This window comes from Stomoxys calcitrans, chromosome 5 (genome assembly GCF_963082655.1).
Source record: "Stomoxys calcitrans chromosome 5, idStoCalc2.1, whole genome shotgun sequence".
In the NCBI taxonomy this organism is placed as follows: Eukaryota; Metazoa; Arthropoda; class Insecta; order Diptera; family Muscidae; genus Stomoxys; species Stomoxys calcitrans.
In genome coordinates this window covers 142779682-142793559 of record NC_081556.1, presented here as the reverse complement: position 1 = coordinate 142793559, position 13878 = coordinate 142779682, and the positions used below count along the sequence as shown (strand labels likewise).

The 13878-nt window shown below is 39.4% G+C and overlaps 1 protein-coding gene across 2 annotated transcripts in view; it reads left to right on the top strand.

The window, feature by feature from the left end:
- Positions 1–12665, top strand: part of LOC106091379 (netrin receptor unc-5) — a 159262-nt gene extending 146597 nt beyond the window's left edge. For both annotated transcript variants that reach the window (XM_059368926.1, XM_059368925.1), the window contains exons 9-12: positions 521–649; positions 718–892; positions 961–1034; positions 11222–12665. In XM_059368926.1, coding sequence (XP_059224909.1) covers positions 521–649; positions 718–892; positions 961–1034; positions 11222–12627 — 1784 coding nt within the window. In that variant the 3' untranslated portion in view covers positions 12628–12665. The remainder of the gene's footprint in view (positions 1–520; positions 650–717; positions 893–960; positions 1035–11221) is intronic.
- Positions 12666–13878: the final 1213 nt, after the last annotated feature.

Below are 13878 nucleotides of genomic sequence, written 5' to 3'. Positions count from 1 at the left end.
ATGGCAGGCTGGCAGGATAGATGGATGGTTGAATGGTTGACATAGACCACGTGAGTGATGGAAATGAATGGTTGGGGGGGTGCGATGGATAAGGCATGCATTGCCATTTGCCTAACAAGAAGACAAACCTACACACGCACAGATTGAATGGTGTCGCCTTCCCCGTTCCCCCGTTCTGTTATGTCATAGTCCCATTTTAAAGACAACATTGTTGTCACAATTACTTAGAGATCAAAATCAACAGGATAATGACTACGGCGACAGCTCAGCTTAGCTTGACACAAACAATAAACCAAAAAAGGGGCTTAATTTTATTGAGACTGCAAATTATGTGGCCATTTAATGGCTTTGCCCTCCATTGTGTTTTCTCTCAGCTCTCAGCCATGCACAGATAAAGGCAATTTCATTATTCCAACCCCCCCATCCCCAACATTTTTCCCTCAACACACAAAAACATTTCTATAAAGAATTACAACAATTAACTGCAATTGAAATTTTAACAACATCCTTGTACTTTCAGATTTCGATTGGACTCTTTACTTGGGTTTGGCTTTTGTCACGGCAGTCTTCTTTGCCTTTGGCGCTGCCTTGATTTGTTGTGCCCGCAAGGGTATACGAGTCAATCAGCACTATAATATGACCAGAACGGGTAAGTTGTTCATTATGGCATATTTTGAGACTGAAGGCTTAATTAATTGTTTTTTTTTTCGGGTTTAGTTATGGATCCTAAATATTTACCTGATATTAGCAAAAAGGATATGCGCATGCATATCGAAACAGCCAACGATAATTATGATTATGCCAGTCCTGGCCATCGCTTTTTGCCTCCCAGTCATCATGGCGGTTGTTCCATATCAGAACATCATTATGATGTGCCAAATTTGTCGGCCAAGTAAGTTGATAAGCTTTAAACTTCTTAAAGATTTGGATTCAAAAATTCAGAAAATTTTCTTCTTTTAGTTATGTGAATCCCATCGATGATCTAAGTGTGGATTATTTGACTGATACTCCAGATACTTCAACAGTGGATACCTGTAAGTAACAAAGAAAGTGGAAAGGGAAATGAAATGAATGAAATGATTGAAATGAATGAAATGGAATAAAATGAATGAAATGAATGAAATGAATGAAACGAATGTGTTCTGTGACAAACCTTTTGCTCCTTGTATTTATGTTGCCTTCTAGATTGACAAGAGGTAGATTTAAACTTCACCTTCCAGTTTTATTGTTGCCAAAAATTCAAAAGAAATTTCACTTAGGTTAAGTAACAATTTGTGCAATACTAATTTTAAGGTAGGTTTTAGGCTTCATATATTTAACTTGATTTCGGTAAGTATTTTAAGCATGTAATTTTAGGTAGATAATTTTAGGTAAATAACTTTAGATAAGTACAAAAAATTCACAATTTTAGGTTTATTAACAATGTGCAATATAGCTTTAAGTAGTTCAAATTTGTAGCAAATATTTTGGTTGATTAAATATTTTTCACTTTGTCTAGTTCTTTATGTGTTTTATTTTAACTTATGTACTTCTACTTTTCCTTATGTTCATTTCTATTTACTTTTCTTGGGTTCACTGCACTTTAACTTTTTTTATATATGCATGTATGTACGTATGTTATTGTCACGGGGGAGCTATCGAGGCGAGCGATTAGATGAACAGAAAAACATTAAAAACATGATTGCAATTGATGACACCAGCAGCCTCTGCTTGCCATTGGAATTCAGCGAAAAATAACAACAAAGCACCTGTAGCCAGTGGCCGCCCGCACATGCATATGTGCGTGTGTGTAAGTGCATATAATGGATGGTCCGCTAGCTACAGTGCTGAAAATTAGATTATGACTACAGTCGACAGCAAAAGTTTAGGACTATCCTAAACATTCTCACCCCCCGTGACAAGTGTATATGTATATCAAGACTTAGGTTTAACATTACTCTCGAGGTAGGTTTCTGATGGGGCCAGTAAGAATGTAGCCAAGAGTGGTTGGATAGGCATAAACATCGCCTAGTCCAGTAGCCACCTTGCCTTCCCTTTGGAGAGCTGGGTACACATCAGCGCCAAGCTCCAGATCGATTGGCGTATTAGAGCGTGGGTCCATATCTGCAAGGGTGTTATTGGTGAAGTCCTGGGTCGGGTCATCGATGATTGGATCGGAGTAGGGTCGGGTCGGCAAATTGTCAGTTATTAAGGCGTTCACTCTTAACGCCCAGGTACTGTTGACATTTCGGGGCATCAGCCTGAAATGCGCAAACCGATTGCCACGATACGTGAATGAACGCAGACCAAGACGCCGATAAGTGGAGTAGGCAATGCGCGACATGGTGGATCCTTGGTTAACTAGGGCCCGAATAGAAGACCACCTGTCGACGCCGTCCTCCGATACCCGTACCGTAGCTGTGGGGACGAGTACGATGTCCAGCTTGAGCGATCCATCATCCCGAATAGCTGGTTCTAGACTGTTGTCTAATTGGGACGCTCCATGTAGAAGGGAATGGTGTCTGTAGTTGCAGTGTCGGCACCCGGTGATAGACGGACAATCGGGCGCTAAGTGGCTCCGTGCTAGGCAGTTGCGACAGTAACCACGACGTTCAACGGTCTCATAACGATGGAACGGGGTCAGGCCCCGAAACCTTGCGCAGGAGCTGAGCGCATGATCCTGTTGGCACAGCCCACAGGAATACTGCCAAGTGGTGGGTCTTCCATGCCTATCAACATGTCGTCGATTGCCCGAATGTTGCCGCACTGGTGAGGCTGCTGCTCTTTCACCATTCCTTCCTTGCCGACGTTCCCTCCCTCTCGAGCGCTCTTCTTCCGGCTGTGGTAAGTAGGCTGCCATATCTGAAAAGAGAAGGTTTGGAGGAGTACTTTGTTTTTGGTTAGAGGCGCAACAGCCTAGTCAGGCGGAAAAAAGTTTGACCAGTTTAGTTATGGGTCTACTCAGGGTACCGTGAGGGGTTCTAACGTCGACGACTCGTGTATTTTGGTCGGTTCCTGGATAAGTTTTTTCAACGCGGCCCATAACCCATTCAGTGGGAGGAAACCTATCGTCCCTGATAACGACTAAGTCATTTTCTCTAAGATTATCCTGCTGGTATTTCCATTTTGTTCTACGGTGATGTTCTTTGAGGTATTCTGACTTCCAGCGCATGCAAAAATATTGAGAAACGATCTTGAGCCGTTTCCATCTATTTGCAAGGGTCAAGTCTTGGTCAGAAACGTTGGGCTCAGCTGGCGCAAGAATGGGTGTTCCGATAAGAAAGTGACCAGGAGTAAGCGGTGAAAAGTCGTTGGGGTCGTCACTAGCTGCACTCAAGGGTCGTGAATTCAAACAAGCCTCTATACGAGCTAATATTGTAGAAAGTTCCTCAAATGTAAAATTCATCTTTGGAATAAGTTTACGAAGGTGGGTTTTGAGAGATTTGACTCCCGCCTCCCACAGGCCACCCATATGAGGGGCGCCCGGAGGTATGAACCTCCACGTAAGATTTTGATATGCGTTTAGCTGTGAGACTTGATTCCGAAGAGTCTTAAAAAGCTCAAGGCGATCTTTTTTCAAAATGTCTGAGGCTCCCACGAAATTCTTCCCATTGTCGGAGTATATACATGAAGGGCAGCCCCGTCGGCCTATAAATCGTGAAAATGCGGCTAGAAAAGATTGTGAGGACAAGTCACTTGTGGCTTCCAAGTGAACGGCCTTGGTAGCAAAACAGACGAAAATACAAATGTAACCTTTCGTTATAACGCATGCACGTCCCGAATAGTTCTTTATATGGAAGGGTCCTGCGAAATCAACCCCAGTGTTATTGAAGGGTCTAGACAATGTAGTTCGCTCAGGTGGCAAGGAAGCCATGATCTGAGACTGCGAATGCTTTCGATACAAAATACAAGTTTTGCAGTTATGGATAACCTTTTTTACCAAAGGCTTTAATCTGAATATCCAGAATTCAGATCGCAAAACTCGGGTCATAAGTTGGTTTCCTCCGTGAAGAGTTATTCGATGTGTGAACTCTACTAAAAGCTGTGTGAGTCTGGCTTCATATGGTAAAAGAATAGGGTGTCTCTCATCGTACGTTAAAACGGGAGACTGTACAAGGCGCCCATTAGCCCGCATTAATCCATTAGAGTCTATGAATGGGTTTAGGGTCAGAAGGCTACTGCTGGAGGAAATTCTAGTGTTTTGTCGTAAATCATGATATTCGGGTGAGAAATAGTTCTGTTGAGTCATAATGAGTAGACGGCGTTTTGCATCCTGAATTTCCTCAGCTGTAATCTCCAAAGATGAAACCCTAAGATGTGATCGATTAGAACCCGTATTTCGCCAAATACGCAAAGTGTAGGCTATCACCCTGTATGCACGAGACAATGATGAAAATCTAATTAATGGGTCTTCAAAGGATGATGTAGCCAAGACTTTAACCGTCTTCTCTTCCAGGTTTGTGTCTTCAGGAACTTGAAAGGCTGGCCACCGATCTTTAGGCAAAATCAACCACTGCGGACCGTGCCACCATAAACTATGGTCTTGCAAGTCGGAAGGTGTGCAGCCTCTACTCGCAATATCCGCAGGGTTACTCTCAGAGTCTACATGGCGCCAGTTCTCATTGCCAACATTTTCCAGAATTTCTGAAACGCGGTTTCCCACGAATGTGCTCCAAGCGCACGGCGGTTTCCTAAGCCACGATAAAACAATTGTGGAATCTGTCCAAAATTGTGTCGTAAATTTCGAAATCTGAAGGTTTGTTATGGTTGCTGAAGCTAACTTCGAGAGCAGTACTGCTCCACATAGTTCGAGTCTCGGCAAAGAAATCTTTTTGATCGGGGCCACGCGGGTCTTTGCGGCTAAGAGAAAGGTGTCGGTTTGGTGGTTGTCATGCTCCACCCTTATATATAAGGCGGCTCCATATGCGCTCTCCGAAGCATCACAGAAACCGTGTACCTCGACCTTGGATCCAGGTGTGAAACGTATCCACCTTGGGATCTTAACCGATTCTATAGCCCCTGAGGTTTTAACAAAGTTCTGCCAATTTATCAGAGTTATTGACTTAAGCGCGTCATCCCAGTCGATTTTGTCTAGCCATACTTGCTGCATAACCAGCTTAGCTACGACAACAATTGGGGCCAACCACCCGCAGGGGTCAAACAGTTTCGCTATTGCCGATAGAACTTCTCTTTTTGTGTAAGATTGTCTAAATTCTCGTGAAGGTTGAGTAAGAGTGAAGTAATCCCCAGAAATATGCCATCTTATGCCAAGGGTCTTTGTTGAGGAGTCTTCAGATAGCTCCAGCCAATTTACGGGAAGCAGTTGTTCTGCCGGTAGATCCTGAATGACTTTGTGATTATTCGACGTCCATTTCATGAGTTTAAATCCAGCCGATTCCAAAGCAACGATTAACTCTTTTCTAGATGCAATGGCTTCTTCGAGTGTGTGGGCCCCGGCTAATACGTCGTCAACATACAGATGTTCTCGTATAATTTTTGACGCCAGTGGATATGTGTCCGTCACATCTTCCGCAAGTTGAAGAAGTGTCCGGATTGCAAGGAATGGTGCGCAATTTACTCCAAATGTGACCGTCAAGAGCTCAAAATCCTCAACTGGGTCTGTTGGAGATTTTCTAAAGAGTATTCTTTGAAACCGGGTCTGACTAGGGTCGAGAAGGATCTGTCTATACATTTTTGTGACATCCGCATTAAAAACATATTTGAAGAATCTCCACTTCAAGATTTGTAAAACAAGGTCTTGTTGCAAAATGGGTCCAGAAAACAAGTTATCATTGAGGCTTTTTTTATTTGACGAAGGACTTGACGCGTTGAAAACAACCCTAAGTTTCGTTGTGAGTCGGTCTGGTTTGATGACCGCATGATGTGGCAAATAGAAATTTGGTGTCTTGGATATTTCATTTGCAGAAATCTTCCTCATATGCCCAAGTTCTAGGTATTCGAGAATGGCGTTATCATATTGCTCCTTGATTTCTTGGGTCTTTTGAAGCTTCCTTTCCATTCTATAGAATTGTGCCATTGCGATATTCCTAGAATTTCCTACCTCTTCACAACCTTTAAAGGGGAGGGTCACAATGTACCTTCCATTTGAGTCGCGTCGAGTCGTTTTTCTGAAGTTTTGCTCACAAAACAGGTCTTCTTCTGACCTTAAAATCTTTTTTGGGGTCTCCTCCACCTCCCAAAAACGTGTCAAAATCTTTTCTATTGAGATTGTGTTGTGTAATGAGACTCGGCTAGCGTCCGAAGTCTCTTGTATGATGGGTCCTCCAATGATCCATCCAAAAACAGTATTTTGCGCTAAGAGCGACCCGATTGATTTCATAGGGGATCCAATATCGAAGATTAAGGGTCCTATATCCATTCCTATTAGAAGGTCAACCGGTTGGCTAATGTAAAATTTCGGATCCGCCAAATCAAGGTTGGCAACATCTCGAAGTTGTGCAAGGTCTAAATTCTGTGGAGGCAGATTAGAAGGCAGGGTCTTCAAAACGGGTGCCCACACCTCTAATTCGTAACAGGGGTCTAATCGTGAACGTAATGTAAAAAGACAAGTTTTCGTTGAGGTCTCCGCTACCATTTGGCTAAGCCCCGTGACATGAACTAAATTTCGCCTTGTCGACAGACTCAACTTGTTTTTCAATTTCTCCGAAATAAATGTAGATTGCGACCCAGAGTCAATGATTGCCCTGGCATCGTATAACTGTCCTCGCGATTCTATTTGAACCATGGCAGTGAACAATAGGGTCCCCCTAGGATGACGCTGGCAAATTTGGTTATTCTGGAGGGTCAAGGTAGTAAAGTTGTCATTTTCTAAGTTCGAAGTGGACTGTATAATTGTTGTTAGAGCTGCAGCACTGGTACTAGGACGTACTGCATCTCTCGCTGGGTCTTGACTGCTAGATTGGGTCTGAGTGCCTTTATGTAACATTGTGTGGTGTCGCGAGTTACATTCTCTACAAGTGAATCTACTTTTACAATCCTTTACCCCATGATTAGATGATAGGCAATTATAACACAAGTGAGAAATTTTTACAACGTGAATCCTGTCGTTCACATTCTTTTCTATAAACTTGGGACAATCTCGAATGAAATGTGCGGCCTTGCAAATTTGACAGCTCTGATCAGTTCGAGTTGTCGCTGATTGTGTCATCGTATTGTTGTCTCTTACCCTTGAACTTTGTGCTTTATGTGACACATTTGTTTGAAAATTGTTCACAAATCTGTCTTTTTTCTGATTTTCATATTTATTTTGTGGCTGCCTGGAAAAGGTTGGCCTAATATTGCCCACAGACTCGAGAGTCTTGAATTTATTTGTCAAAAACTTATCGAAATTAGACCACGTCGGAAGAACTTTACAATCTTCCAATGAATTCTCAAAATCTTCCAAAAACGATCTTGGTAACTTTATTGAACAGAGGTATATTAGGATTGGGTCCCATCCCTTAACCTCTACGCTAAGTGTGTCTAGGGTCTGAATACAACTATTTACTGTGCGTTGCAATTTCTGAATTGAGTTGCTAGAGTCTGTGCTAACATTTGGCAGATTGAAAAGAATTTTTAGCTGCTCATTGACTTGCATCCGTTTATTTTCATAGCGGTCAGTCAAATTTGACCAAGCTCGTAGAAACCCGTCGTTAGTCAGAGGAACGTGACTGATGATTTCCCTTGCTTCCCCTGCAGTCTTCTGAGTGAGATGAAAAAGCTTCTCAACGTTGCTTAGTCTTGAATTTTTAATATATATGGCTGTGAAGAGATCTCTAAATGTCGGCCAGTCTGTGTATCCTCCCTTAAATGTGTCTGTATCGCACGGAGGGAGTCTTGAAACTGGCATGAAATCCATATCTTGGGGTCCTGGTGGCGGCTGAGAGTTTCGTTCCACCATCTCCTGGGCAGCCTGATCATTGAGTGCGTTAATTTCGGCGTTTAATGAACTTATGACTCTCATGTAGCATTCCCGACCTTCCTTATAATGTGTCCGAAGCTTAGTCTTGTCTATGGGTGCCTCCTCTGAGGTCGCTGGCATATGATCCCGACAATCCATGTACGTTCTCTTGACATTGCTCCACAGAGAATTTAGTTCTACTCTCATAGCCTCAAGTACATGTACGTTATCCTCATATTTCGCAGCAGAGTATGTGCTGTCGAAATCTACCAAATCATTTATGCTATTTGCAAATTGCTCCCTTTTTGCCTTGTCCATTTTGCCTACAAGTTTCTTGCTTCAAACTTTATTCTTTACTACACAAAGTCAGAGAAGATAAAACAAAATGGTAATCTCAGTCAGTGTATGACCACCTTTCAGAAATGTACTTTTTGAAGGGTCAGATACCGATTTCAGGCACAAGAATGACAAATATACGCAAAAACGTCTTGCTCGTTTAGTAGTGGCGGATTGAAAAACAAACAGGTAATTCTTTCTGTAAATCCAGAAGAACGAGGGATATGAGGCCAGCGAGTCAAAAATATCAATCACAACACCAATTTCTTAAGCCCGGGTCTCGTGGGTGCTTTTTGTAAAATAATCCATATACAAACGAGAACCTTCTAAACAATGAGGTCCGATTCGCAAAACACACTCAAAACCGATAACTTAGTGCTTGAATACTAAAAGATTTTTCGGCAAATGTAGGCGTCTTAAAACAATTTTTTTCTTTTAAGGGTTTGGACAATGTAATTATAAGGCGGTTCCAAAGATTGTGTACGAAAAGCTAAAAAATATTTCTGATTGGACGAGTCTTGAGATCTGGAGCTGGGTCAGAAATGTAAAATTTCCGGTTTCAAACGATTCTTTCCCAATAACTTTATATACGCGGGTCAAACAAATTTTCATAAAAGTCAAATTTGCACGGGTCAAACATACAAAATACACAGGGTCAGGCCAAAATGGAGATTTCTCTAGCAGCACCCAATATATTTCGTTGGCTTGTCGCGCCAAAAACGAAAAAACAATCTTGTACTCACTTTGTAATTTTGTTATGTGTGTGTGTATTATGTGAGGGTATACGCCTGCGTGTGTGTAAGGTGACGCTCTGTCTGTCCACTTGTTGGCGCTTATGTGCCTGCTTCCTTACCGTTGTAACGGAATTTTATTTCTGGCAAAGTCTTTAGAGTTCCTTATGTAGAACTGCGAGTTATTGCTTTTGTGTGTGTTTCTTTTTTTTGTACCGACACCGGACGCGTGTTTAATTGGTTTTGCACTAAATTTTGCTCACAATGTTTTTCGCTCTAGCTTTGTTATTATTTTATTGTTAATATTTTTGTATGTTTAATTTGAACCCACATTCAAATATATGTACATAAATTTTCTCTATTTAGCACTCATTCAGTTCGAAATTTTCTTTGGTAAGTATAATTGATTTTTTGTTGTTTTTTTTTTGCACAAAATGAAACTTTGTTAGGGTTAATTATTAAGTATTGAATTTCACCAGGTAAGCTCACGGTTTTTGATAGGGTAAGTATCACAGGTTTAATAGGTAAGTAAATTTATATTTTTCTCTTTTTTTTCCGTGTAGTAGGTAAGTAGCACCGATTTTCACCAAGTACATATGTATTTTTCCTTTTGTTTGAATTGTTTAAAATTTATTTAAAAATTTACCAAAAAAATCACTTCTGGACTAAATCACTTTGGACTCCGTACATTCGTTTTACCAACAAATTCACTTTTTCGGTTCGAAGGACCATAATGTTCTGTGACAAACCTTTTGCTCCTTGTATTTATGTTGCCTTCTAGATTGACAAGAGGTAGATTTAAACTTCACCTTCCAGTTTTATTGTTGCCAAAAATTCAAAAGAAATTTCACTTAGGTTAAGTAACAATTTGTGCAATACTAATTTTAAGGTAGGTTTTAGGCTTCATATATTTAACTTGATTTCGGTAAGTATTTTAAGCATGTAATTTTAGGTAGATAATTTTAGGTAAATAACTTTAGATAAGTACAAAAAATTCACAATTTTAGGTTTATTAACAATGTGCAATATAGCTTTAAGTAGTTCAAATTTGTAGCAAATATTTTGGTTGATTAAATATTTTTCACTTTGTCTAGTTCTTTATGTGTTTTATTTTAACTTATGTACTTCTACTTTTCCTTATGTTCATTTCTATTTACTTTTCTTGGGTTCACTGCACTTTAACTTTTTTTATATATGCATGTATGTACGTATGTTATTGTCACGGGGGAGCTATCGAGGCGAGCGATTAGATGAACAGAAAAACATTAAAAACATGATTGCAATTGATGACACCAGCAGCCTCTGCTTGCCATTGGAATTCAGCGAAAAATAACAACAAAGCACCTGTAGCCAGTGGCCGCCCGCACATGCATATGTGCGTGTGTGTAAGTGCATATAATGGATGGTCCGCTAGCTACAGTGCTGAAAATTAGATTATGACTACAGTCGACAGCAAAAGTTTAGGACTATCCTAAACAGAATGAAATGAATGAAATGAATGAAATGAATAAAATGAATGAAATGAATGAAATGAATGAAATGAATGAAATGAATGAAATGAATGAAATGAATGAAATGAATGAAATGAATGAAATGAATGAAATGAATGAAATGAATGAAATGAATGAAATGAATGAAATGAATGAAATGAATGAAATGAATGAAATGAATGAAATGAATGAAATGAATGAAATGAATGAAATGAATGAAATGAATGAAATGAATGAAATGAACGAAACGAATGAAATGAATGAAATGAATTAAATGAATGAAATGAATGAAATGAATGAAATGAATGAAATGAATGAAATGAATGAAATGAATGAAATGAATGAAATGAATGAAATGAATGAAATGAATGAAATGAATGAAATGAATGAAATGAATGAAATGAATGAAATGAATGAAATGAATGAAATGAATGAAATGAATGAAATGAATGAAATGAATGAAATGAAATGAAATGAAATGAAATGGAATGAAATGAAATGAAAATAAAAAAAAAATAAGGTAAAATAGAATAAAAATAAATTAATATAAAAAAAATAAAATTATATAAAATAACATAACAAAATATAAAAAACAAAATAAGATGAATAAAATATCTAAAATTAAATAAAACTAAATTAAAAAGAATTTCTGTTTATTTGTAAAATGCCAACAAAGTCTTCCCTCAGCAAAATTTCTCTTTAGTTTTTTTAATCCTTTAGAAAATTTACAAAAAGTCTTTTTTTCCACCATATATTCAAACAGTCAATGTCTTTCTTTCTTCCAGCCAACTCAACTTACGAAGTTAATGCAAAAATTGGAGGTGCCTCAGCTGCCTCGAAATGTTCCACCTACGATCAACTGAACTGCAGTGGTGGCTCGCTCAATCTCTATCAGGGTGAGATAATGCTTTACATTCCTGAACACTCCATAGGAAAGAGTATGCGCAAACATGTTGCCCTCATGCTGGTCAGCGATGAAACCTCACGTGTGTCCATACCCAATTCGGATGCCCTACTAGTCTGCAGCACCATAGTGCATTGCTCGCCACGCAATTATAGCTTCCTTAAGCCGGTGATACTCAAGATACCCCATTGTCTGGTGGACACTCAATTATGGAATGTGTTCATCTACTATGCCGACAATGACCACGATGACCTTAATGTCAATTGGCGTCGCATCATAGCCGTGGGCGAGGAGACCATAAACACACCGGTCTTTGTGCAATTGGAGGCCGAACATGTTTACATAATGACCGAACAATTGGGTCGTTTTGTGGTGGTGGCTGAGCCCAAATTGCTTACAGCCTCCATGCAAAATTCTTTGAAAATGCGTCTCATAGCGTTTAGTCAATTCACACCATCCAGCACCAATTGCTCGCTGAGAATTTACATCGTTAAGGATTTCCCCAATAGTCGGGATATTTGCTCCAGCATTGAATCCAAACTAGGGGGCTCCTTTATGGGCGAGAGTGAGGCCTTTGCCTTCTATTTGAATTGCAGCAACATGAACATACGACTGCGTAGCTCCGATGCCGATATGTGGGACACCGAACACGAGGTGGAATTGCATGAACAGATTATACCCTACAATCACATATTGTCCAACAACTCGGTGCTGCACTGCGAATTCATCATCAAACGTAACGAACAATTGTACACCTCGAACGAACTAACTGTCGATTTTGCTCAATGCAGTGATAACCATCACCTCTACTCTGAAGTGCATTCCTTTAGTATAAGCAGACCGCAGCAGCAGCAGCAGCAACACCAGACTTCAAACTCCTCCCAGCACACCAACTCACATCACTCGCCACACTCCTCGCTAGAGCGCCAGAGCACGGTGACCATGGATCCTCATGGCAATTATGTGAATGAGGCCACGCTACCCTTGACCACGGTGCATTTGCCACGTGATACCAAACGGCGAATATGTGCTGCTTTGGACCCGCCGCGCGAAGATGAACGTGATTGGCGTCTATTGGCCAAAAAGCTCAATACAGACCGTTACATAGCTTATTTTGCTACCAAACCCTCGCCCACCGAGCAAATTCTTAATTTGTGGGAATGTCGAGCATCGCAAAACTCACATGCCTCCCATACCATTGTGGAGTTGCTGATGGTGCTAAAGGATATGGAAAGGCAAGATGTTTTGGACATCATAACCGAGACAATTGGCTCTTTGTGGATATAAGCGAAGGCGAGCGGAAAAGCCAAGCCAAGCCATGTCGAGTCGAGTCGAGTTGGGTAGCATATAATTTTTAAGTTGTTAAAACTGTTTACTAAGATGCCTTTTCTTGAAGAGAACAAAATTTTGATATGTGTATTTATAACAAAACGAAAAAAAAACTAAAACCGAAAATAATTGTATAGCAAAGAAAGAAACAAACAAAGCATAAGAACAAGTATGTAACAAATTATGTAAGGTTATATATAACTAGAAATTTGGTAAAAATTATGTAGCATAAGTTTAGGCGTAGCAAAGGGAGTAATATTGGAAGAGAATTAGTATTGAGTAGTTCCGTTTATTTTAAAAATATTTTGAAGCATTCTTGCATCTTTGCAGTCACTATTCGATTATATTAACAATTTTTCGAAATTTCTATACCCTCCACCATAGGATGGGGGGTATACTAATTTCGTCATTCCGTTTGTAACACCTAGAAATATGCGTCTAAGAAGTATATATATTTTTGATCGTCATGACATTTCATGCAGATCTAGCCATGTTCGTCCGTCTGTCGAAAGCACGCAAACTTATGAAGGAGTAAAGCTAGACGCTTGAAACTTTGCAAAAATATATCTTATTAGTGTAGGTCAGTTGGGATTGTAAATGGGCCAAATCGGTCCATATTTTGATATAGCTGCTATATAAACCTATCTTGCGTCTTGACTACTTGAGCATCTAGAGGGCGCAATTCTTATCTGATTTGGCTGAAATTTTGCATGATGTGTTTTATTATGAGTTCCAAGAAATGTGTTAAGTATGGTTCAAATCGGTTCATAACCTTATATAGCTGCCATATAAACCCATCTTGGATCTTGATTCTTGAGTCACTAGAGGGCGCAATTCTCATCTGATTTGACTGAAATTTAGCAGTTAGAGTTTTGTTATGACTTCCAACTACTGTTCTAAATCGGTACATAACTTGATATAGCTGCCATATAAACCAATCTTGGATCTTGACTTCTAAAAAAACTTAAATTTTTTTTTTCAAAAAAAAAATTTTTTGTTCGAAGTTAAATCAAAAAATTTGTTTCTATGGAAAATTTTTAAAATTGTTTTTTTTTAACGAGGAGTTTTTAAAATGTTTTTAAAAGAAAATTTTGTACAAAATTAATTTCAAATTTTTAAATTTTGTTGAAAAAAGGTAAAAATTTTTGATTATGTAAAAAATTATTCTTTTTCCTTATTTTTTTGTAACAAAATTATGAAAAATTGTTT